The 25,415-nt window shown below is 40.6% G+C and overlaps 2 protein-coding genes across 7 annotated transcripts in view; one reads left to right on the top strand and one right to left on the bottom strand.

Annotated features, from left to right (window-relative positions):
- myocd (myocardin) overlaps positions 1–7,679 on the top strand; it is a 52,626-nt gene extending 44,947 nt beyond the window's left edge. For all 4 annotated transcript variants that reach the window (XM_054754165.1, XM_054754183.1, XM_054754194.1 and 1 more), the window contains one exon: positions 1,035–7,679. In XM_054754165.1, coding sequence (XP_054610140.1) covers positions 1,035–1,540 — 506 coding nt within the window. In that variant the 3' untranslated portion in view covers positions 1,541–7,679. The remainder of the gene's footprint in view (positions 1–1,034) is intronic.
- wdr45b (WD repeat domain 45B) lies at positions 5,705–25,411 on the bottom strand. Of its 3 annotated transcripts, none has more exons than XM_054754270.1 (10): positions 24,718–25,411; positions 23,198–23,272; positions 20,782–20,883; positions 20,592–20,679; positions 18,336–18,430; positions 16,493–16,683; positions 16,327–16,412; positions 13,552–13,653; positions 12,961–13,082; positions 5,705–7,708 (listed from the first exon to the last, which is right to left on the bottom strand). In XM_054754270.1, the coding sequence occupies exons 1-10, from the start codon at positions 24,782–24,784 to the stop codon at positions 7,623–7,625; spliced, it is 1,014 nt and encodes a 337-aa protein (XP_054610245.1). In that variant the 5' UTR covers positions 24,785–25,411; the 3' UTR covers positions 5,705–7,622. The 3 variants fall into 3 exon arrangements, with proteins under 3 accessions (XP_054610245.1, XP_054610235.1, XP_054610253.1); XM_054754260.1 differs by lacking the exon at positions 5,705–7,708 and adding an exon at positions 9,232–11,546 and having other exon boundaries at positions 24,718–25,401; XM_054754278.1 differs by lacking the exons at positions 5,705–7,708; positions 23,198–23,272; positions 24,718–25,411 and adding exons at positions 9,232–11,546; positions 20,957–22,427.
- Between the last annotated feature and the right edge of the window lie 4 nt (positions 25,412–25,415).

The raw sequence follows: 25,415 nt of genomic DNA, 5'->3' as shown, positions 1-25,415 counted from the left end.
AGCTGGACAGAGTGCTGCTGCCCTCTTGTGGGTAAATGTGAAATTGCATTTAGCGTGTATTTTATACGCCGGTCAAAAGGGCTACGGGCCAGACGTTAAATCAGGCAATAAGTCATAAATTTACAAGAAAGAAAGTCGTAATGTGAATCCCCCGTTTTCAATGCCTGGTACGACTGAGTATTAAAATAATCTGAGATTTCGAGAATTAAGTCGTAAATTTACAACAATAAAGTCGTAAATGCACAAGAAAAAACTCGTAACTTTATGTTACAGGCATTTAGATACAGCATTTAGATTAGACATGCTAACCTAAATGCTAAATGCTCAACTGCTCTGTTTTGCTGCCACGTTATAAATAAAAGCTTGCCTGAAGCGAGAGGAAAAGCTTCCTTCCTTCCTGAAGAGCTACGCTCTATTTTCCCTCTGACACAATGACACGGAATATTACGACTTTATTCTCGTAAATTTACTAATATTAGGATTTTTTTTCTCGTAAATGTATGACTCCAGCTTCCTAAATTTCAGACTTAATTTGTGTAAATTTACAACTTTATTTTTGTAAATTTACGACTTTTTCTCATAAATGTACGACTTTTTTCTCGTGGATTTACAACTTTTTTTCTTGTGAAATTTACGACTTTATTTTAATAAATTTACAACTTTATTCTCGAAATCTCAGGGGTTTTTTTGTTCAATGTGGCCCTAATACGCGGTCGTACGTTACGTTACGTTAAGACTTTCTTGCTTTTTTGGCAAAGCCCAATCAGCGTCTCCATTCGTTTGTTGGGCCGTACACGAATTGACGGACGTGACGTTGGGTGTCTTCCATATTGAACACACTACAGTTTGGCTGGGTCTGAATATCAGATTTTATATAAATAATGATTTATTTTATTTTTATTTTCCAAAAGTGCATCAGATCCGTCCTTTTATTGTCATCTCCTCTTTCCTTCAAGAGATGCCAGCAAACGCCAGAGAAGAGAGGAGGAGGTCCTCTGTACCCAAAGTCTTACCTCCCATTACTGTGTTCCCAGGGTACCCCAGCCTCCTTGTCCCAAGGTTCCACCGTCACTACGAGCACCAGGCACCCGCACAGCTTCATTACGACCACCTGGAGACTCTGCTGGGCCCAGCGAGCAGGGGAGGGGAGGGAGCCTCTCTTAAGATGGCCACAGAGGAGGGACAGCAAGAAGATGCAGGGAACAGAGACAGCGAAGCGTATAGCGGCCCCCACGACCACCAACGTCACCCTCACCATCCCCAACAGGACAAAGTTGGGATCAACAGGGATCTGGTGGACACACCCCTCTCCCCACTCAACAAGGGGTCTGCTGTCCCTGAAGTGCAGGGGATGGTCAGTATGGCATTCAGTGAGACGCCATGGGAGACGATGGAGTGGCTGGACCTCACGTCGCCAACCTCAACTGCCGCCTTCAACGTCCCGACACCGAGTACGCCCAGCATTTTCAACACAGAGTTCCTGGATGTCAGCGATATTAACTTGAACTCTGCTATGGACCTTCACCTGGAGCACTGGTGAATGCACACATACCGCCAAAGTGTTGGCTTACTAACAATCCAAAGCTGATACGCCGACCTTTTAAACCCCAGGTACCCCGCTGTACTGGGCACAACGAGGCTCTGGCTAGATTGATATATTTATCATAGTTCCATCCATCCATCCGTCCATCTTCTACTGCTTATCCGAGGTCGGGTCGCGGGGGCAGCAGGGAAGCCCAGACTTCCCTCTCCCCGGCCACTTCACCCCGCTCCTCCCGGCGGATCCCGAGGCGTTCTCAGGCCAGTTGAGACACATAGTTTCTCCAACGTATCCTGGGTCTTCCTCGAGGCCTCCTACTGGTCGGACGTGCCCTGAAAGCCTCCCCAGGGAGGCCAGATCCTGACCAGATGCCAGAGCTACCTCATCTGGTTCCTTTAAGTGCGGAGGAGCAGCGGTTCTACTCCGACTTTCTCCCGGATGACAGAGCTTCTCACCTTATCTCTCAGGGAGAGCTCAGCCACTTTACGGAGAAATCTCATTTCGGCCACTTGTACCCGCGACCTTGTCCTTTCGGTCACTACCCAAAGCTCACGACCATCGGCGAGGGTAGGAACGTAGATCGTCAGGTAAATTGAGAGCTTTGCCTTTCAACTCAGCTCCCTCCCGATGCAGAGTCCGCATCCCACCGAATCCTTCTGTTGATCTCGCGTTCCAACCTTCCCTCACTCGTGAACAAGACCCAGAGGTACTTAAACTCCTCCACTTGGGGCAGCATCTCATTCCCGACCCCAGAGATGGCACTCCACCCTTTTCCGGGCGAGAACCGTGGACTCGGACTTAGAGGTGCTGATTCTCATCGCAGCCGCTTCACACTCGGCTGCGAACCGATCCAGCGAGAGTTGCCAGAAACATGTGCCTTCAAAATAACTAGTTTGGAGGTACGGACTGGGAAACACAATGTGGCCGTAGCTTGAGTCCTTAGCTAATCAAAACAAAAATGAAGTATTTTCTAACGCTAGGATTAGGTGCTCCCAATGTGGTGCATTTGGAGACCCTCGTTCACACTTGCTTTTCATTCACTCAAAGCAAACAAAGCACCATGGCTTCCTGACACTATCTCATGTTTCCACCGCTGAAACCAAGAAAAACATCCAAATGGTAAGTCATTAGGAGATTAAAAGTTGAAATTATGACATTAAAATGTCATAATTATGAAAGTTTGTCAAAAAAAAGTCTAATTATGAGATAAAAAGTCTAAATTAAGACATTAAAAAGTCATTATTAGGAGATAAAAAGTTGAAATTAGGAGATAAAAAGTCCTAATTATGACATGAGTCATAATTATGAAATAAAAATGAATAATTATGAGATAAAAAGTCAACATTGCAAGATAAGCAGTCATAATTATGAGATAAAGTCAAAATTATGAGATTAAAAAGTTATAATTTTGAAATAAAAATTCATAATTATGAGATAAAAGTCATATTTATGAGGTAAAGTCAAAATTATGAGATAAAAAGTCATAATTATGAGATAGAAAGTCAAAATTCTGAAATAAAATGTCACAATGATGAGATAGGAAAGTCATATGAGATAAAATCTGAGCATGTGCCGCCTTCTTCACGAGAGCCTTCGTCACCTGGCACTCGGCACATGCGCAGTTTGTAGCTCATCATTTCGACTTTTTATCTCATAAGTATGAATTTTTATCTCATAATTTCGGCTTTTCATCTCATCATTCTGACTGTTTACCTTGTAATTTCGAGTTTTCATCTCATAATCATGACTTTTTACTTCATAATTTTGACTATTTATCTAATAATTATGACTTTTTAACATCATAATTTAGACTTTTTATCATAATTATGACTTTATGTCCTAATTTAGACTTTTTATCTAATAAATTTGACTTTTTGTCTCATAATAATGACTTTTTAATGTCATAATTTTGACATTTTTATCATAATTATGACTTTCTTATCTTATCATTTACACTTTTTATCTAATCATCTTGACTTTTTGTCTCATAATTCTGAATTTCATATCTCATCATTTACACTTTTTGTTTAATAATCTTGACTTTTGTCTCATAATTATGACTTTTTAAAGTCAGAATTTTGACTTTTTTCATAATTATGACTTTCTTTACTTATCATTTAGACTTTTTATCTAATAATCTTGACTTTTTGTCTCATAATTATGACATTTAAATGTCATAATTTTGACTTTTTATCATAATTATGACTTTCTTATCTCACCATTTAGACTTTTTGTCTAATAATCTTGACTTTTTGCCTCATAATTTTGACTTTTTATCATAATTATGACTTTCTTATCTCATCATTTAGACTTTTTATCTAATAATCTTGACTTTTTGTCTCATAATTATGACTTAATAATGTCATAATTTAGACTTTTTAGCATAATTATGACTTTCTTATCTCCAAATTTAGACTTTTTATCTAATAATCTTTACTTTTTGTCTCATAATTTAGACTTTTTATAATAATTATGACTTTCTTATCTCATCATTTAGACTTTTTATCTAATAATCTTCACTTTTTGTCCTATAATTATGACATTTAAATGTCATAATTTTGACTTTTTATCATAATTATGACTTTCTTATCTCGTAATTTACACTTTTTATCTCGTGATTTTCTACCTCACCTACCTTACCGTTGGGATATGTATTTCCTGCCAGTGGCGGAGCTTCCATGTGATTGTTTGTCAAATAAAGACATGAAAGTAAGACGCCCACGGTTTCCGCTGCTCCGTCATGCAGGAGTTCCCAGCACATCAGTGTTTCTCAATGCGTCCGTCATCATGAGGCGTTTATGCAAACAGCCTAACTGGCTGCCTGCGTTAGAAGAGGCGATCAGGTGTGGACGTTTGCCCCTTTAAGTTCTAGTGGTCTGAGTTGTCTTCTGCTTTCCTAAAATTGGTTTTGCTGAGCTTTTAGCTGACGACTGTTGCGTTGCATATAGTTTGACACCATGGATATAGTGAGGATGACTACTGATTATTATCACCACAGCATCATAGCCAGAGCCTGGTTGCCTCCGGTTTTCGTTACCAAAGGACAGAATGGTTGAGCACAGACTACTCCAACGCCAAACCATCCTGATTTGAATCAGCACAACTTTATGGATAGCTACTGTCCGTGTATTCTATCATATCCAAGAAGAATGTTGAAACATGTTTCTTGCATTGGTAACAAAAGTATAGCGGAACCTCGGTTAGCGTCCTTCACGGTTAATGTCAAAAATGTATGCTAGTTAGCGAGAGTTAGCTACATTACGTCATCAGACTGTCAGAAATGTTAATAATGTTAATAATTTTTACAGTTTTACATGCATAAAACAATTCTAAATGCATATAAATGATGAATGAAAGGGATAAATGAACATTTAAGTTTATTTTTTAGACGTGACTGTTCCCAAAGACACGATGTGGCAGCGAGATCAACCACCACCGCCTTCCTTCCTGTTTTCAGTCATGTCAACAATCACGTCTTCAATGAAGGTTACAGAAACCTGAAATGTTCTTTTATCCCTTTCATTCATCATTTATATGCATTGCAAATTGTTTTCTGCATGTAAAACCGTAAAATCGTGTTTTGTGTTAACATTTTTGGCTTTCTGGAACGCATTAATTGGATTAAATTATTTCTGATGGGAAAAATTTCTGACGAATTAATGACGCTAACCTACGACAAAGTATTGTCTCGTAAATTTATGAGAAAAAAGTCGTAACATTAGGAGAATAAAGTCGTAAATTTACGAGAAAAAAAGTCGTACATTTATGAGAATAAAGTCGTAATATTACGTGTCATACGTGTCTGAGGGAAATTTATTTATTTACAACGTGGCAGCAAAACAGAGCAGTTAGGCGCCAACACTTCCGCCCTCCTTACCCCGCCCCCTCCACATGCCCAAGGCCAACGGTCGCACACAGCGTTTCCCCCCCTTCTCATAGCTGTCTCGGGCAATGCCTGTCACATAAAGTTACAAGTTTTTTTCTCGTAAGTTTATGAGTTTATTCTCATAAATTTACAACTTTTTTTCCTCGTAAATTTACGAGAATAAAGTCGTAAATTTATACACAAAAATCTTTATACGCAAAATCTCAGATTATTTTAATACTCTGTCGCCTGAGACAGCTATGAAAAGGGGGGAACTCACGTGACCTTTGGCCTTGGGCAAAAGTAATATTACGACTTTTTTTCTCATAAATTTATGAGTTTATTCTCGGAAATTTACAACTTTTTTCTCGTAAATGTATGACTGCACACACGAACTCCCCGATTATTTCAATACTCTGTCGTAACAGGCATCGCCTGAGACAGCTATGAAAAGGGGGTACCTATGTGACCTTTGGCCCTGGGCAAAGGTAATATTACGACTTTTTTTCTCGGAAATGTTCAACTTTTTCCATGGAAATTTATGAGTTTATTCTTCGTAAATTTACGACTTTTTCTCATAAATGTACGACTTTATTGTTGTAAATTTACGACTTTATACTCCAAATCTCAGATTATTTTAATACTCCGCCATAACAGGCATTGCCTGAGACAGCTATGAAAAGGGGGTACCCTATTTGACCTTCGGCCTTGGGCAAAGGTAATATTACGATTTTTTTCTCGTAAATTTACGACTTTATTCTCGTAAACGTACAACTTTTTTTCTCGTAAATTTATGGGTTTATGCTTGTAAATGTACTACTTTTTTCTCGTAAATTTACGATTTTTTTCTCTGAAATGTATGAGTTTATTCTCGTCAATTTCACAACTTTTTTTCACGTAAATTGCCGTCTTTATTCTCGCAAATTCACGACTTTAAACACAAAAACTCAGATTTCTTTTTTTTCCGCGTGGCCCTGATACTCCGTCGTACTAACCAAGGTTCCACTGTATGTAAACCAAAACGTTTGTAGCTTGACCAAAATTTAAAGGGTGTATGTCACCCACCATTTGAGTAGGAGGCTTTTTGTAGGATGAAGTATTTTTTTTGGGCAACATACAAGCAAAATAAAATACACTGAATATTCTCCAGACACTAAAACTACAAGCGTGCTTTTTACAATACGATTTCTAAAATGTTGGCAAACATTTGAAAGTGTCGTAGTCTGTTTGCGTGACTGGAAAATGGAACTCCAAAGTGAATTGGACTGCTTCGTTGTGTACATAGATCCATTTTGTTTGTATCCTGATTATATCTGCACTGGGAGAAAACAAAAGTTAACTGAAGACGCAAATGGGGTGTAACGCAACATGACTCCATCGTTGAATGTAGATACGATATGAACCAAACTCACTGTGCACCTTTTGCCTAACCGATGCAGTATTTGTCACGCCACGCTTTCGGCTTCTAGAGTGTGTGTGTAGAAATGGCTGGCATTCTTTTGAGGGACCTTTTCTTTTATGAGCTCTTTCTGTTGTTTGGGATATTTTACTATAGGGCGGCATTATTTGAAATAATGCCTTTGACAAATTGTTGATCTTTTAAGTGGACAAAATTGTGAATATGACCAAAAAAATGAATGTGTGTGCAAAAAAAACCCCAAACAAAATGAGATTCCCATTTCTGCTTTTAGGCAAAGACTTAGAGACATCTAAATCATATGCAGTATTTGATCCGTACGTATTTTCCCAAATGTACATTTTTCATCTCTATTTTTCTAACAAATACTTTTGTCCTAAAAAAAAAAACAATCTTCACCCTTTTTATCTCCAGGCCAAGTCCAGTTATTTATTTGGTGTATTAGTGTTTGTACTGTTTCATGTATTTATACTGACATTCCTCTCTGTAGTTGGCGATCGGGGCTTCTTACGGACTGAAAAGGAAACTCCAGTGCTGCAAATTGACCGCGGATGTTTGAAAATGTCGTGCAAACTGAAGTTACCACTTTGAAATGAAAGCTTTTTCTTAACTTTCTCCTTCATGAAATGTCCAGTACTAGCACTTGTGAATAATAAATGTAATAATAATGTATAACGTTGACACGCTTGTCTGTGTACTCCTCACCTGGTTGCCGCCACGCACGCGTGACACCGTCTGAAGCACACACGTTTATCTTGGTGTCATCAAACCGCAGGACGATGGTCCAGTCAGCCATGTCCCTAACTGTCTTCAGCTGTCTTCTTGTCCCTCGTCTTTAGGATTCCTTCCGGGACGACCAATTCGATGCAGTGTGCGGCGTGTGAGTCTGAGCAGTATCCCCGTGGGACAAAAAGGACAGTTTTAAAGACAAAATATCACTGTGGTGAAAAGACACAGATTGCTGAAAGGGTGTAAACAAAGAGGAGAACGGCAATGAGACTGATAGGCGAGCGATCACACACGCCAAGCGTTTACGCTTGCACGCATTTTGCCGTGGCAATGGGTGTCATTTATTTATTTATCGCACACCTGAAAAGCGTGGAGACTGGGTTTGCGCACTGTTCGCCTTCTGTTCACGCATAAATGACGCACTACGGGACCGAAAATGGTGCGCATTGGGACGAAATGCCGCGCTCCCGCACGACTTTGCACCTTATCAAGTGGCGTTTACATCTCGTGCAGGACAACAGTAGGCGCCATGCACATTGTTCCCGTTTGGGTACGCATTGTTACCACCGCTTCCCGCATCCGTGAAGCCGTCCTGGCATTGTTGGGTCCCACGTGGCACCACGCAACAGCAGGCATCACCCCAGAGCTTCTTCATTCCTCCATTTGCAAGGGACCTACGAGATGTTGAAGCCCAGAGAAGGAGCTTACATCGCTCTCGCCAACCCCTCAGTAAGAAAAGTAGCTACTGGCTGAGCTTAAAGTCACTAGATGATGTCATCGGATAATTTGCATATCATTTGCATACAGAATGGCTTAACAGATGCCGTAGGAAAAATGCATAACCTCGTAGGAGACAAAAAAAGGGAGTAAAAACACCTTAATTTTTGTTAAGAACCACAAATAAACTTGATTCTTGGTTTGTTCATTTAAAATTGGCCATCACTTCATCAAAATCTTTACCTCTCAAAGTCTAGACAGCGTAATAATTACATCCGGACTCTCCTCCAGCCTCCACTCTTTATCTTGCAGCTAGGACTACTTGTTTAAGCCCCACAACATTCTCCCAGCACACGTTGTGACACACTGACAAGTACAGTGTAAGTGGCCGAGTCCGAACGAGGCTTGAGTGTACTGAGTAGTAATTTAATGATGCTCAAGAACCATTTAGATCCCGCTCTGTAAAACAGGGTGAAATCCACCGTAGTGGCATCGTGTTTCATGGACAGGTAGCACTCCACGATGCTCTCAGTGTGCCGTGGAAGCTGACAGTCCACTGACGACTGGGGCAGGGCGGACCTCTCAGCAGCACCCAACGCTGCTCAGTGAGATCAGAAACTGTAGAACAATACGTGCTTTCACTTTTAAGTCCCCAAATACCAGAAATCTCTCCAACAAAGCCAGAAAAAGTCATTAGATTGGCCGCTAGTCAGTTTGAGAAAATATGTCGCCAAGAGGGTTTGGAGTGTCGCCAGATTTAGCGACAAAGCGGCCAAGTTGGCAACACTGACTCTCAGTGCAGAAAAGAAAGGCAAGTCTGTATTATCTCACAGCTGCACAATTCACAAAGAGCAGGGAGGAGGCAACAACCAAGAAATAAGGAGGCACGGACAGTTCCTGTGGGGAACGGTCCAGCTGCGATCGACTCAAAGCTGAGAACACAACAACCTGGATGGATGAGAATATTCCCAAGCAGCTGTTGCCGTGTTTTATTCACAGGTTAAATTGCAGATTTTGCTTTACAATCAAAACTAAACATGTGAGGGGTTTAACAGTTGGCTTACACGTTGCGTAGCGTCCCTTCATTGTGCAGTAACAGACAGGCGGTGAAGAGTGCAAATATACAATCTGGTGCACACAAATGAAATGTTTTGTGGTTTTTTTGTTTTGTTTTTTTGCTGTGAAACGGACAGACAATAATAACAAAAATAAAGTACATTTCAATGATTTTAGCCTGATGTAAAGCCTCGACACAGATGGTGTCCACAAGCCATCTCCCTGATTTGCATGAGCAGGATGTGTGTAGTGTATGCATTTATACACACTGGAGAGCGGAATGAAGCAGGTGACACGTAGGCCTTGTGTACTGACCTACACCAGATTTGACCTAATAGTGTCATGTGACAGTCAAGGAAACGGATACGTGGGGCAAGCAACTACCGCTTAACAAGTCATTCATAAGCACGGTCAGTCCTAGCTTGGTCATGTGGGCCACAAAATGAAAATTACGGGTTAAGATCGACTCCTTAAAGCTAACATTTCCCTCTGAGTGCCAGCAGGGGTTCAGATGCGGCCGCAAACGGGCCCCCCCCAGCTGGACCTTTGACACGCCTTGTGCAAAATGCACTCCTTTTTCTGCACAGCTTAGACACGCATGACCAAGCAATAACCGCCCCATCAATCATGATCTTGCTCGGTTAGATGCTGAAATAAATTGTTTTGGTGTTCCAGCAGGTTGGATTTGTTAGCATTCATCTTTCTTGGGCTTCATACTAAGCTGATATACCAAAAAACACAAAAGGAAAAAGAGGAAAAGCATAATTTCACATCATCATGTGGACAGATTTAGTAAGAAAGGATATCTTGGTGGAAGCAAAGCTTGTATAGCGCTCCACTTTATAAAAAAGAAACATGAAGAAAAACATGATTTGACTTCTTTCTGCACAAAGTTCGTGTCATTAAAATTCAGTCTTGTGTTCATACAGTGAAGGATGCAAAATGTTTAACATATTTTACAGCAGGGGTGTCCAAACGTTTGCCAGGGCCAAATAGAGAAAAATGAGAGGATGCACCGCTGATATTTTGTAAAGATATCCGCAAGGTAAGACGTTATATATATTTCATACACGAAGGTGAACAAGCCTGTTATTAGTCTCAACTTTGCTCTTGTTTTCCCGCACAATTGTTGCTGTTTTTTTTTTTTTTTAAAACAAATATTTATTCTTAGATAATCTTGGGAAATTTGGTTTTTGTAATACTGACTTTATTCCCGTAAGATTGACATTTTATTCCCATAATATAACTTCCCCCCTATCATTTTTATTCCATCATTTTTTCCACAACCTAACTTTCCCAAAATTCCAATTGTATTCCTTGTTTGTTTTTCATGATATTATGACTTACTTTAAAAGGTGTCTTTTTTCTTTAATATTTCTATAATATGAACTAAAATGAGGTTATTTCTCCTCATATTATTCTCGTAAAATTACGATGTTTTCTCGTTAAGATTGCAATTTTTTTCTCTTCTTCTCTTTTGACTTTATTTTTGTGAAATGACTGACTTTGCTGCTTCGTTTTTTTTGTTTTCTTGTTAAATTATATTTTTGGAATGTGCCGCGGGCCAATAAAAAAAAAACAGCCACGGGCTACAAATGGCCCCCGCGCCGCACTTTAGACACCCCTGCTTACAGCTGCGTGGCTGTGGGCGCTTGGTTGCTCCGTGTGATCCTGCTGAGGGAACACACACACGCACACACTTGGTACTTTTATATGCACACATGTGCACACGCGCGCGTTTGCAGGTTCTCTCCAGTCAGAGGCACTCGCTAGAATTAGCTTAGGTGGTGTTAGTTGACAAAAATCTCTCCGTCTATCAGAATAATCTATGAGATGTAAAAAATATCCATCCATTGCAAGGTCCTCGGAAGACATCTGGAAAAAGTCCTTCCTTGTTGCGCCTCCTCCCTCGTGTTTGGTTCAAGAGTTAGCGTCCACGTCGCTCTGACAGCCCGGAGACGAGCGTGATACAAAGTTGCTCCCATGCAAATTGTTCGCGACGCTCTTTCGGCAGTCTTGTCAGCGTCAAGAGAAATGACTCCATCCCTTCCAGATCTTGAAAAAAAAAGAGGGGTGGCGGGGGGGGGGAAAAAGAAAACAGGCTGTGCAATGGTGTCATATTTTCTCATCGGTCATCTCCAGGAACTGGGCGTAGACGTCTCTGGAACACTCTCCCTTTTGGTTGAACAGGAACTTGTAGTAGCTGCCATCAGCACAAATGGCTGCAAAGGACGAGAGGAGGAAAGCTTATTAAAGCTTATTTATTGTGTGCTTGCAGTCGCCATATTGTTAGCATACCCACAAATATACTGTTTGCAGTGCTGTCAAACTGTAGTTCTAGGGTGTCTCCAAACTACGGCCCGAGTGCCATTTGTGACCTGCAGCTGTTTTTTTATTGGACTGTGGCACATTTTAAAAACAGAATTTAACAAGAAAACAAACAAAAAAAAAGAAAAAAATTCAAATCTGCAGTAATTTTACAAGAATAAAGTGAAAATATTAAGAGGAAAAACATCGTGATGTCAGGAGAATGTAAGATTATGAGGAAAAAGAACTTTAGTAGCATAAAGTTGAACTAACTCATTCAATCTAAGCCATTTTTCATAAGACAACCCTTCCCTACCGGCCATTTTAGACGATTTGGACTGCTCTCTCAAGGCACACAGAATACTGTGTTCTATGGCTATATAACCTATATGGACGCTACCAAAACAAAAGATTAGACTCCAGTCTTTCAGCAGTCTGTTCTTTAGTAATCAGCAGTAGAACAGAAAATATCCCTTACCGACTTAGAAAAGGGAGAAAACCAGCTTTTTGTGAAAAGATACATTTCAAACTTTGACACAAATGTTTCTGTGACAGCTGAAATATCTACACTACACCACAACATAAACAACACAAAAAAGGGGTTGTTTTACATCAAAATAATTTATTTACAAAAATAACATCATGGACTATTTACAATTTTCACATTTGGAACTCAACTACGTGTGTGTGTGCGTTCAAATGCGCCTCCAATGCGTAAGCTTCTGCACGCTACACTCCTCCTCCACCCTCTGGCGCTTCCTCCTTCCTGTCGAGTGTGATTCTTCCTGCCGAGCTCTGATCAAATGCACTTCTGCCACCTTGTGGCCGTTTTTATGGCTTAAAATTGCTCTCAAGTGGAACGCATTAGTGGAGAGTTGCGTCATCGCCTCTTTTTGTCACTCGCGCAAAAAACATAAAAGATTTATAAACACCGTGCTGGGATCAGGTGTTTGGGTTTATGAAAACGTATAACTACGTCTTTGGCATTGAATGACTTAAAGAAAAGAAATGCAGCCTGTAGTTGTTTTTTTCAGTTACAACCTTGTGGAAAACAATTAGAATAACTAATAAAGTTGTCATTTTTGGAAAATTTGGTTGTGGAAAAAGTTATGTTCTGAGAATAAAGTCCAAATATTATGGGAACAAAGTCATAGCTACGACACCACAGCAGCAAACCAATATTCTGATAAGGTCATCTTAAATACAAGTGTTACCAGCAACAAAGCAGTCAGCATGCAGTCTGAGTGATCTATACGCCTTCACGTGACTAGTAGGAAGTCATCACACTTTCTTACTGGGACCCACGAGTCAGTCTTAACGTGTTCTCACCTATGACGGCGTTGGGCTCCGTTCCGAAGGCACACAAACACGGGGAGCCTGAGGGCAGCTGGAACCTGGAGAAGCTCCACTTGGAACTGAAGTATTTTGGAAGAAAGCTGGCGGATGCCAAACTGTAGGGAGAAGACCACACAGCCCACATGCACGTACAGGATTAAAACACATCACACTTTATGTCCTGTATTTAACGTAGTAAGGCAGGGCTGTTTTAGGGGAAAGGACTTTCAGTTAGGGATGTCCACCGATATTATCGACCTGATATTGGTATTAAAATGTATTTTTTTTCAAGACATCAACAACAACAAAAAAAGTATAAAGTCAAAATATTAAGAGAAAAAAGTTGTCATCTAACGAGAAAAAAAGGTCTTAATTTTACGAGAATAATAAATATAAAAAATCTAAAAATGGATAAGCTGTGTTTGAACAAAGATTCACAGGGATTATGGATCAAAGAAAATAATGATACGGTATAAGTGGATGGGATCTGGTGGTGCGTAGAAATCAGGGTTATTGCTTCCGTACTCAAAGTCAACATGATTAAGACAAGACAATAAAAAAAAAAAAGGTTGAGAATAAACAAACCTAGACTGCTTGTTCCTTTTTGCGTCTTCGGCTGCGAAGATGTGCACTGTGCCGTGGTCACTGGACACACAAATGAGGGATGCGTCTTGGTTGAAATTGATGCTTTGAAAAAGAAAGATTGACAAGAGAAAGAAGAGAATAAGCGCAGTAATTCTTCAGTAAACACATGAAACTGAACATGACACTTTTTAGCTATTTGTTGGTAAGACTCAAGCATGGGCTTAATTAACATCATTCCAAAAGGAGAACAGATAAATGGAAATCCTGCAACTGATGACTCATCTGAATGCGGCGTCTGGCTATTCCACAGGTGAATACTGCATTTGACTCAGCTTGCACCCTCATACCGGGGGGCAACAAACTCGGTCGCCATGTCAGTATACTCATTCTATACATCCAACATAATGAGACACAAGTCAGCTGAAAGCTCAGCAAAGCAAATTTTAGGAAAGCAGAAGACGATTCAAACCACGAGCACTTCAAGAGGGGAAATGACGAAAGCAAGTGAAAAGTCAGAGACTGGCATATGTCATATTAATAATTCCATTAAATCACAAGGCTTCCAAGGCCAGCTATGACCATCTTTAAAGCTAATCGCCACTCTGAGCAGCTCAAGTCTTAGAGTAATCCCTCGTTTATCACGGTTAACTGGTTTCAGACCCGACCACGGTCTGAAACCAGAATTTGAAAAAGTTCTGAAACCAATTTCCACGAAGTAGGACTGCTTATTTAAAAATGTAGTATTTTCAGAGTCATGGCACAGAAAACCTGTTTACAATCTTCTAAATACGTTTTTTACCATTATGGGAGCCATCTAGACATGAAATAACATCCAATAGAGTCACCGTTACACTCATATTACCCAATATTAGGGGGGGTCCAAACAATCGGCCACCAATCAGTATCGGCTGATTTCCGTGAAAAAGCAATACTTGCTTTTAACTCCTATCAGCTCCGCCCCCATTGCAGCACACAGCCTATCGCGACCGCGCAACTCATTCGTGCGGAAAGTATAAGCCAGCCTTAAGGCGGATAGCCCGAAAAGTGATTGGATTCGTCAGACTGGATGGCCGGCAGTCATCGGCGGTGGAGGACACAGGGTTTGCCGACTGCCTGGGTGTCCTGCTGGAGCGGCATCAAGCTGCTCTTGCTTCCGAAGTCTCCTTAAAGAAGACGCCTGATCCTCTAAGTTTCACCAGTGAAAAGCAAGTCCAATATGTTTTTGTCTAAATGTTATGGTTCCCCTTTCATAACATGAAAAGGGGGTCACCAACGTGAGCCTCCCCCCCAGCCTGCTTTTCATTCAGCTTTTCAGTGAATAATGTGAGACCACTAGAAAGAAATGCCTTGTGTAATACATGATGTGAGTTGTGGATACCAGCATTTTGTTAATGTTCTGGTAAAACACTCTTTGTTTGGGTTGAAATAAGCTATGAAAGTAAATGTTACAAAAAATTTGTAGCTTCTAGCCATTTTCATTTCGTAAAAAGTAGCTCTCACAAGAAAAAAACATTTGTGACCCCTGATATAGACTATAGTAAATTGAAAAATTGACCATCTATGTGATCGGTATCGGTATCAACAGCATGAAAACCTGGCTGGAGCAACCCTCCCCAATACAGTATATATAATTAGAGGAAATAACCCATTTAAGACTGTTTACCTTGGCAGGGAGCAGAATCTGTAGCGGACAGGAAATGATGTCGCGAGTTCAGAGTATTATTATGTTCATTATTATTGTGCCTGTTGTGATATCATTTAAACCTGCAATAAAAGCCTGTTGTTCAAGTCTGGTGCTTGTCTCACTGAACAATTACTGACACCTGGTGACCCATGTAGAATGGTGGTCTTAAAGGCTTCTACTGTATTCGTATTTTAGTTCATTTAGCCATTTTTATGCTTGAAAATGCTTAATATGGGCAAAATACATGCTTTCTTAAATGTGCATATTTTTGACTAATAATAGGCCATAGTCAACCACAAAACAGCGCTAATTTATTAATTAATTATTAAAAACTGCAATAGAATGAGGGAACGATGTTCGAACAGCAACGAAGCGAGGGGCAACTGTATTCCCTTACTGCTAAAACTGACTGGACAAGAAACATAAACGATGCAAAAATGATGCAATGAGACATCCGAAGATTCACGTATCAAACTCCAGCAGTAGTCTGCTATCACGCGGACATGCCATCACTTTTATGTCTTGGTGGAATCTTGCCTTATGACAACTGCACTAAGATGAAGCTCAACAAGATAGAAAAGAACTGCTTCTAGCAAAATGAACCAGCCAACCAATGCAAACTGAGCAGTTTCAGCAAGAATCTGGCTTTCACATGCTGCAAATCTTTGAAAAAGCTTTGCTTTTTGAGGCTGCTATAAGGTAGTTATACGCTTTTTAGGGGGAGTGAGCATAAGATTACCAAAAATGAAGGCTGACACGAAAGAACGGACATCAGATTCAAAGTCAGCGCCCCAAAATTAGCCAAGGGAGGATCGTTTCTTCTTTGTTTCAAAAATTACATAGACCAATTTTTGTCCGTTAGCTTCATTCAACTGGACATTCGGTAATCTGGTATTCTTTGGCGTTACATTGAAATTATGTTTTGATGTTTTCGCTATAATAGCGACCCATAACGTGGACATGCTTCGTGCAACACACAAAAATAAAACGAGTTATTGCATGTGGACTCCATCATAAAGCTCATGTCAGAATTGACACGACATTCATCGTTTCTCATTATTCAGACATTATTTGCCTTGTACCAAGCTCACCAGTAAATGTTTGCGGTCTGAGAGCCTCGTCTCAGCTCTTGTATGAGCTGACCTGCTGATGTATCAAAAATTCTGATAAGGGTCCCCTGTGGATGACAACACACATTAGGTCACTGTGCAGATGACAACAACGGAAAAGAAACACGCCATGCGGCTTTAGGCCTACTTTCTCTGATGCAGTAGCTATTCTCGTCCCTTGGAGGTTCAGGGCGATGCAGCAAAGTGAGCCCTCATGGGCAGGGATGTCAACTGGGGGCTTCTCTGTGTTTGCCAGGTCTACTATTTGAACATGGCCTGAGTGAGCCCCAGGAAAGGCCAGAAGAGAGTTGTTGCTGTTGGGACACAGCACACACAGTCCTGCGGAAAGAAAGGGATTTTACTAAGGAGTGTTTTGTGGTTGCAGTCATTCCCTACGCTTACGTGTACACAATATTCCTGTATTAACCAGAATAGAGTAAATATTGTAAAAATGGGCAATAATGTATAAATACGGACGTGACGTCAGTGCAAAATGGCGACTTCTTAAACTTTCTTGAAATCCAATCTCAAAAGGTGAGCACAAATTGTGATCAGAAATTGCTACTGGAACTACAACAGGCAAGCAGTGTGGATTATGGTAGATGCGGCTTGGAGAAACGCCTTCGACAGCCCATGGCCTGCGGAGCTGCGGTGTCGCATACCACTGCCAGTAGCCGGTGTACAGGCAGATGGAGGTGGCCCCACAACTGACAGGAGCGCGGTCGTACTAGCCTGACAACCAGGCCGGAGGCTAGGCCATGAAGCAGATTACATCAAGTCCACCGGTGTCAAACTCAAGGCCTGGGGGCCAGATGAGGCCTGCCACATGATTTTATGTGGCCCGCAAAAATAATGTGCATCAATCATGTCTAAATGTATTTATTATTTCATTTTGACAGAAAAATTGTACTGCGTGCAGTTCTGATAAACTTTAATATTATCGGCTCCAACAAATATCAAAAGCATTTTTTGTTACGAAAAATAAATACTTGAACATCTACTGTATTCATTTTCTTTCTATTCAGTGTTAGATGTCTTAACCGCCAATATTTTCGGTTCACTTGCCTGTCATGTTTTTAACAATAAAATGTGTTATGGAAGTTTTCAGCGGTCTGATTTTTTCCAGAGCTAAATGAAGTGGTTGTTTACATAAAGTACATACATGTAGTCTGGGTATGCTGGAGCCTCCCCCAGGGCACATATAGACAAACAATCATTCACTCTCACATTCATTACTATGGACAATTTAAATCGGAATTTGGAAAAAAAATAAGAAATAAAAGAAATTTGGGAAAATTTGAGGACAAAAAAAATGTCATAGGGCCCTATGCATGGTCCAGCTGTGGCAGAGAAAGGCAGCACAGAGACAACAAAAGAGAGAAAATGAGCATGGCTGAAGGCGGAGGAGAAGCGGAAGCTCATAGACGAAGAAATTGTTGCTAGCTGTTGGGAGGTACCTCTGTAATATGGAAGTGGATTGGTTTCGATAGAGCAGAGTGGAGCACAAGACCATCAAATGCAAAGTTTGCAAAGCATTGGTGACGGCAAAAGGTGGGAACACGACGAATTTGTTCTACCACCTCAAGCGCAAATGCAGAGTTGAGAACTAAGAATGTGTCATGAAGCATGAGGCAGAGTAGCGGGAACGTCTACAATTAACAGGTACAGTAAGATCACAAAACACTACATGCACTGCATTCCTGTATTGCACAGTTTTTTACTAATAAATCAATAAATGTTGATTTGAGACAAGTGTATTCAATTATATGGGTTAAGGTTTGGAGCTTTTTTTACAACTCTGCTGAAGTTAATTATATTGTCATAATGTATATTGTGGTACATCCCAAAAACATTGTGATACATGCTATGGTCGTATAGATCGGCCAGCCCTACTTCATACAACTTGATATTTCAGTCATTTGAGGTAACGTTTGTCTTTTGAAACGATGGTCGATCGTAAACGATCTGCGGTGTGGAGTACAACAACTGACCTTTGGGGTTGTAGCAGGTCTCAAACACATGCAGCTGGTGGGGGTTGTGGGTAAAGGTGAACACTTTGATCATAGAGTCCAGGACCACCACAATTCTGTGGGAAAAAAAAAAAGATACAAACAATTACATATGTTGTCATCAAGCATACAGTTCAAATCTAAGGCATCAAGTGATGCAAGAGTTTGATGCATTTTGAAAAGAAAAACAAACATGTCAAAAAAATATAACCTCCCAAAGAGCCAATCCAAGAGCCCGATCTATCATTAAATGCTCAATTTCACGTTGTGGAAAGCAACAATTGTGGCGGTGGGTTCTGGTGGGTGGGGCTAGGTGACATTGTTGTCTAATTTGCATAATTAAACTATAACACAAATATAAGTGAGCAAGAAAGAAAAACTTGCATATTAACATGGTAGTGAATATAAAGTGTTGTTACAAGGGGCTGAGAACAGTGACGCACACAGTGGGAGAAGCGTGTTTCTCTGCAAAATGTGGATGCTTGTGAAGCTGAGGACGGGAAATGAAGCTACTGCTGCTGTGTGCGCATGTGCTAAGTGTTCCCTCCTTGCCACTTTTTCATATAACATAAAACGTGCAGATCCTGATAGCTGGGGTTTCGCATTGTCCCTCAACCCTGATACCCTTCCAAGTCTGCTACACGCAACTCTGTTGGCAGTTAATGAAAAAACAGAGCTTTTTGGTTTGTGTCGGAAAAAATGTGCAAGAATTCATATTTTGATTCATATTTCTGTTTTAAGTAGAGCTTAAAAATGCAAAAAGAAGAATGGTGAGTGTGACAAAAAATAAAAACTTGAGTAAGCAATTTATTGCAAAGAAGCATTAAAGTAAAATAGGCTGTTAATCAGCTGATCAAAGTTTAAGGGCCTTTAAAAGCCAAAATCTTGGGAAAAATGTGGATTCAATGTGATTTTGTGTCAGGTATTCACAATGTCATGATGTTATGGAACACAGGTCAAGTGGTAGATCCAAAAAAAAAAAGTCACCAGCCTTAAAACCGAGGATCTGATTGGCTGTCTGTCAAGACACAGGACAGTCTTCGGCCCAAACGAAGGTTGTTACTGGTGCCGAGTGAAGTCCAATAACCATCAGACAGCATCTACAGGAGAAGGTTTTTAATAACAAAAAACCTCTTCAAAGGCCTCGTCTCCTTCAAGGCGAAAAAATTGGTGGTGCTTTTTCCTTTCATGGGACAGGTTGTGCAGGGGCGTCAAACGGCAGTTGGCTATGTGGAGATGTTGCAGGGGGCATCCCTCATTACTGAAGGCCCTCGTCTGTGTGGTAATGACTGGCTTTTTCAACAGGACAACGCTGCAGTTCAATACCAGCCTGAAAGAGAACTTCTTCCATAAGAATAAGCTCACTCTTTTGGACCATCCTGCATGTTCCCCTGATCTAAATCCAACTGAGAACATTTGGGGATGGATGGCAAGGGACGTTTACAAAAACGGACATCAGTTCCAGACAGTGGATGTCCTCTGTGAAGCCATCTTCACCACCTGGAGCAACATTCCCACTAGCCTCCTGGAAACACTGGCATCAAGCATACCCAAACACATTTTTCAGCTGATTATCAAGAATGGCACAGCTACTCATTACTGACTCCTTTTTTCAGTATTTTATTTCTATTTTAGGGGGGTTTCGAGGTTGTTGTTTTTTTTAGATATGGTCTTAAACAGGGGTGTCACAAGACACTTCATGAGAGGAGACGATACACGAGATTGGACAGGGCAACAAGGCAAGACAAAATTCCATCATTACTTTTAAGGAAAGTACAAATAAATAGATTTTTTAAAAATGACAATATATTGTAATCTCATAATCTAATTTCTACATACATACAATGCTATGTCTACCACTCATGTATTTACTATTTCTTTCTCAGCTTTTACCACCGGCCTATTTCACGTTAATGCTTGTTTGCAATAAATTGCTCATGGAAAAGTTTGGATTTCACACCCATTTCTTCTTTTTGAATTTTGAAGCTCCACTTATAACCTGTGTAATGTAAATTCTTGCAATTTTTCAACTGGTCTTAAAATTTTGATCAGGTGCATACGTCGCACTGTACAGCCTAGCATTGGGTGGAAAATTTGAAGTTGATATTGACGTCCACTTCATTTTACAGCAGTCAAGAGTGTTACAATGTTACTGAAAACACCACGGGTACAACTAATAAAGGTTTTATGCTTCATATGTTCTACCGTAAGGCAATGTGTTCAAGATTGGTGGATTACCTGTCACGCCGAAGCTTCACTGCTTTGACCTCTGTGGAAAACTCAATCTCAATGACCGTCTTCTTCTTCAGGTCATCCCAGATCATCACTACATGGATGTCAAACAAAAGGAGAACACTCAAAATTCTGAACAAACAAACCAATAAGCAAGAACTTGTCACACCGGAGGATTGTGGTTAAAAAAACATACCTTTGTTGGTTGGGTACTTGGGTTTCTTACCCCCTCCCACTAGAGCGAGATAGTTACACCTGAAGAGCATCTCCACATGGCCGACCCCACCCTCCAAGAACTCTGAAAGTGGACAGAAGTGGTTAACATCAATGCCAAGTGACTTTTACATCAATGTGGAAAGAAAAGAATGTACCGTTTGTCGACATAAATGGCTGTGTTCACATTAAAAATCATGTTTGCCTCAGATCACTTATCCACGTGCCTCTGGCTCAGAAGATTCTGATAATTCTGATAATAAGATAAGATTCTGATAATAATTATATACCTCCCACTCAGAGAGACTGGCGTCAGTCGTCAGCATGAAAAAGCCCCACGCCCACAGCAAAACATACTTTCACAAGTAACCCTGGACAAGGTTGTGCTGAGGAATAGATTTAAAGCCCAACTTGAGGGGACAGTTCCTCTTTTTCTCCCCACTGATTGTGTGCACATAAACTGTACATGCATCCTGAGTCATTTACACAAAACCTCCTGACTCCAAAGCAGGTTTCCATTCAAAAACACACATTCATGAATGAATAATGTACGTTAGAACGACCCTTTGAGGACCACATAAAGAAAAAATAAAGGTTAAGGGGGTCACGTTGATACATTTTGTACATTAAAGACGCTAAAACCAATCCAGTGTACGTCAAACATATGCAAGGCTATCTACAAGTGGTGCAACGGTACAAATACAGTGGTGTGGAAAAGTGTTTGCCTCCCTTCCTGATTTATTAGTTTTTTGCATGTTTGTCACACTTAAATGTTTCAGATCATCAAACAAATTTAAATATTAGTCAAAGACAACACAACCATCCAACCCGTCATGGCCCTGCAAAAAAAAAAAGTGCCTGCCCCCCCTTTAAAACGTAACTTTACTGAGACTAATTGAGATCTATCAGTCTGGAAAATGTTATAAAGCCATTTCTAACGCTTTGGGACTCCAGCAAACCACAGTGAGAGCCATTATCCACAAATGGCGAAAACATGGAACAGTGGTGAACCTTCCCAGGAGTGGCCGGCCAACCAAAATTACCCCAAGAGCAAAGCGACGAATCATCCAAGAGGTCACAAAAGACCCCACAACAACATCCAAAGAACTGCAGGCCTCACTTTCCTCAGTTAAGGTCAGTGTTCATGACTCCACCATAAGAAAGACACTGGGCAAAACCGCTCTGCATGGCAGAATTCCAAGATGAAAACCACTGCTGAACAAAAGGAACATTAAGGCTCGTCTCAATTTTGGCAGAAAACATCTTGATGATCCCCAAGACCTTTGGGAAAATACTGTGGTGTGACGAGACAAAAGTTTTTTGGAAGGTGTGTGTCCCATTACATCTGGCGTAAAAGTAACGACACATTTCAGAAAATGAACATCATACCAACAGTAAAATATGGTGGTGGTAGTATGATGGTCTGGGGCTGTTTTGCTGCTTCAGGACCTGGAAGACTTGCTGTGATAAATTGAACCATGAGTTCTGCTGTCTACCAAAAAATCCTGAAGGAGAATGTCTGGCCATCTGTTTTCGACCTCAAGCTGAAACCAACTTGGATTCTGCAGCAGGACAATGATCAAAAACACACCAGCAAGTCCACCTCTGAATGGCTAAAGAACAACAAAATGAAGACATTGGAGTGGCCTAGTCAAAGTCCTGACCTGAATCCTATTGAGATGCTGTGGCATGACCTTAAAAACGCGGTTCACCTTCCATTGTGGCTGAATGACAACAATTCTGCAAAGATGAGTGGGCCAAAATTTCTCCACAGGGCTGTAAGAGACTCATTGCAAGCAAATAAATAAAAAGTTTCATTTAAAAACTGCATTTGGTGCTCAGTTATGTTGTCACTGACTAATATTTACATTTGTTTGACAATCTGAAACATTTAAGTGTGACAAAAAAAACATGCAAACATGTAAAAACAAACACCACTGTGTTTGTATTCTAATTTTTTGGACATCGAGCCTTCGGTAGACAAGAAGTGTTTCTCGGTAATCAAATACAAGTGGTCACGAAAGGTGAAGCATTTGTGGCAAAGGCGGCTATCCAGGCATGCAGGGCACCTTGACAAGCTCGGAGGAGTGTGCATTAGCACCGGTGTGAAGCATGAGGTGTGGAAGCATGCACAACACCTCCACAGAATTTTTTTTTTTAATGGGACGTTGGAACTAAACTAAAATAAACACAAAAAAGAAAAGCATCGACAAAAAGATGAAATGTTAAATTAATAATAACAAACATTGGTCTTTAAATACAGGGTATGTATCAGGGGTTTTTTAGCCTTTCAAAAAAATGGTAAAAATCAAAGTGGCCTCCTACATTCAGTATGCGGCACTCGGTGGAAAACGTTTGTGACCAAAAATCCGCAATGCTGATGCAGGAATGTACTGTACCTTGTTTCTCTTTCTCTTTAAGAGGATCCGTGTTGTAAACACGAAAACCATTCTCCATCCCACAGGCAAAGCACCCTGCAGAGGCACACATTCATGACAATTCTGAGTACAAACGCCACTTTGCCATTTGAACATCACGGCCTCACTATCGTGTTTTTAAAAAAATCAATTCTTAAATGATCGCTGTTTCGTGGTTGACTACGGCCTATTGTTAGTTTTAAAAATATTTCAGCCAATTTTGACGTATTCTTGGCCTAAATGAAGCATTTTCAAGCATACAAATGGCTAAATGAATAAAAGATGAACTGTAGTCTACACTGGCCACTCGGTGTCACGAGTAACACACGCACCAGACTTGACGAACGCGCTTTTATTGCAGGTGTACTGTACAGGCACAACAAATATAATAATCATCATAATCATTACACCGGCTACTATTGTGGCCTACTCCAGCTAAAACTCAACTCTGACGTCACTTCCTGTCACACATCCTGAAGACATTTATTAAAACACACACGAACACGAGTCTTATTTACATCTTAAATCGCTTATTTTCTCAGATTATATCTACTATATTAGGTAATAGTGTTGTTTCATGTCTAGAGGGTTGTACTAATGTTTTAAAAACCGTATGTAGGAGGTCGTAAAACGGCTTTCTATGCTCTAGCTCGGAAAATACTCGATTTATAAATACGGAATCCTACTTCGCGGTTGGGTCTGGGACTAATTGACCGCGATAAACGACACAGTAATGGGTCAAGAGCCGAAGATAACAATCAACTGTTGCTGCCACATCGCAGACATGTCACAGTCTCTACCGACCTGCAGAGTAAAAAGTATAAATATAATTTAAAAACAGGCGTACTGAACACCATACTTCGTAGCCAGATTAACATTACCGTATTCACTGTAGACAAGTGGAAAGAAGATTCCTAAAATATGTAATGACGATATAGCCCAGGGCAGGTGATACCGCTAATGTAAACGTAGACATCAAGTGGTTGACAACACGTTAACTTTACGCAATGTATAGTAACAACAAACATACTGTAGGGCTACGTAACAACAACGGCTTCGGAACTGTCAGACTTGACAAGGCTAACGGCTAGTTAGCCCGCTCGAGGTAGCAGTGGCTGTTCCACGGCGTGGTGAATATGTTGTTGATTGCATCGATGACGATAGTAAAATGATTGATGCTAAAAGCTTCTTTAAGCGCCTCAAGTAATATTAAAGTCAAGTTTAATGTCTTGCCACTCAAACCACAATCGCAACTTAAAAGAGCTAGCTAGTGGAAGTTAGCCCTGGCTAACTAACAGCAAGAAGACGGTTGGTGTTACAGGTTAACATTTCAGCTGGTAGTTGTGGTGCCTTTCGGGTGTTTCTGATTTATGAAGGTCGATTTACTGGCATTTATACGACATGTTATGCTCCGAGAAGGCGTCGCGTCAGCAAGGTTAGCCTAGCATCCGCGGCACTGTTTGTGTGTATGACAGGAAAAACAAGCAAGCGACACTTCTCACCATGGTCCTGGTTAAATCCAGCGTAAAGAAGGCCGTTTCCTTGTGGATTAGACAGCAGGGAATTCATCGTTTCTCCAAGAGCGAGCCAATCCCAATGAAGTTGTTAGGCAATTATCCAACAACTGCTGTTTGATCAGCTAGCTAGCTGGCTGGCTAACGTCATCATTTCCCCAGTGCGCTGTGGAAGGAACGATACAACGTACTGGTTCCTGTTGGCCTGCGTGTCAAATCAATGAGAGTTGCCTTTGCACTTTTGCATTACACGTGTTATTTGTGACAATACATTATCGACAAAAACATTTAAATAGTTGCTTGAATGGAAACTAGCTACATGTTAATGATGGCGTTGCGTGCGGTCGTCAGATAGTTCAAACAGTAGGAGGTCAAAGTACGCAGCGGTGGATTTAGTGGGTTAAAAAACGAATTAGTCAATTTAACTTACAAATTCAACTTAAAGAATACTGTCATACACTTTGTAAAATGGAATGTTTGTGGCCTTTACAACGCCTCTTAATTAACATTAGGAACATTTATTTCTTTGTCCAAGTGTTTTATTCTGTTTTCCAACCCTGATCAACAACTTAAAAAGGCAAAAACCATATTCACTCAATAATCTTGACATTTTTCGAGTAAAAAGTAACATTATCAGAATGGCTATTTCCGATACTCAGAGCCAGCTGCGCCCCATTTGGCAATAT

The sequence above is a fragment of the Dunckerocampus dactyliophorus genome, chromosome 2, assembly GCF_027744805.1.
Source record: "Dunckerocampus dactyliophorus isolate RoL2022-P2 chromosome 2, RoL_Ddac_1.1, whole genome shotgun sequence".
NCBI lineage: Eukaryota > Metazoa > Chordata > Actinopteri > Syngnathiformes > Syngnathidae > Dunckerocampus > Dunckerocampus dactyliophorus.
Note: the sequence above shows the minus strand (reverse complement) of the source record. Positions and strands in the feature narration are given on the sequence as shown.

Coding starts and splice junctions, on each gene's coding strand:
- wdr45b (XM_054754260.1), bottom strand. CDS start 24,784: ATGAATTCCCTGCTGTCTAATCCACAAGGAAACGGCCTTCTTTACGCT. Junction 20,680..20,781: donor CAAGTACCCAACCAACAAAG/GTATGTTTTTTT, acceptor ACATCCATGTAG/TGATGATCTGGGATGACCTG. Junction 13,083..13,551: donor AAAAGGAACAAGCAGTCTAG/GTTTGTTTATTC, acceptor TTCTCCCTACAG/TTTGGCATCCGCCAGCTTTC.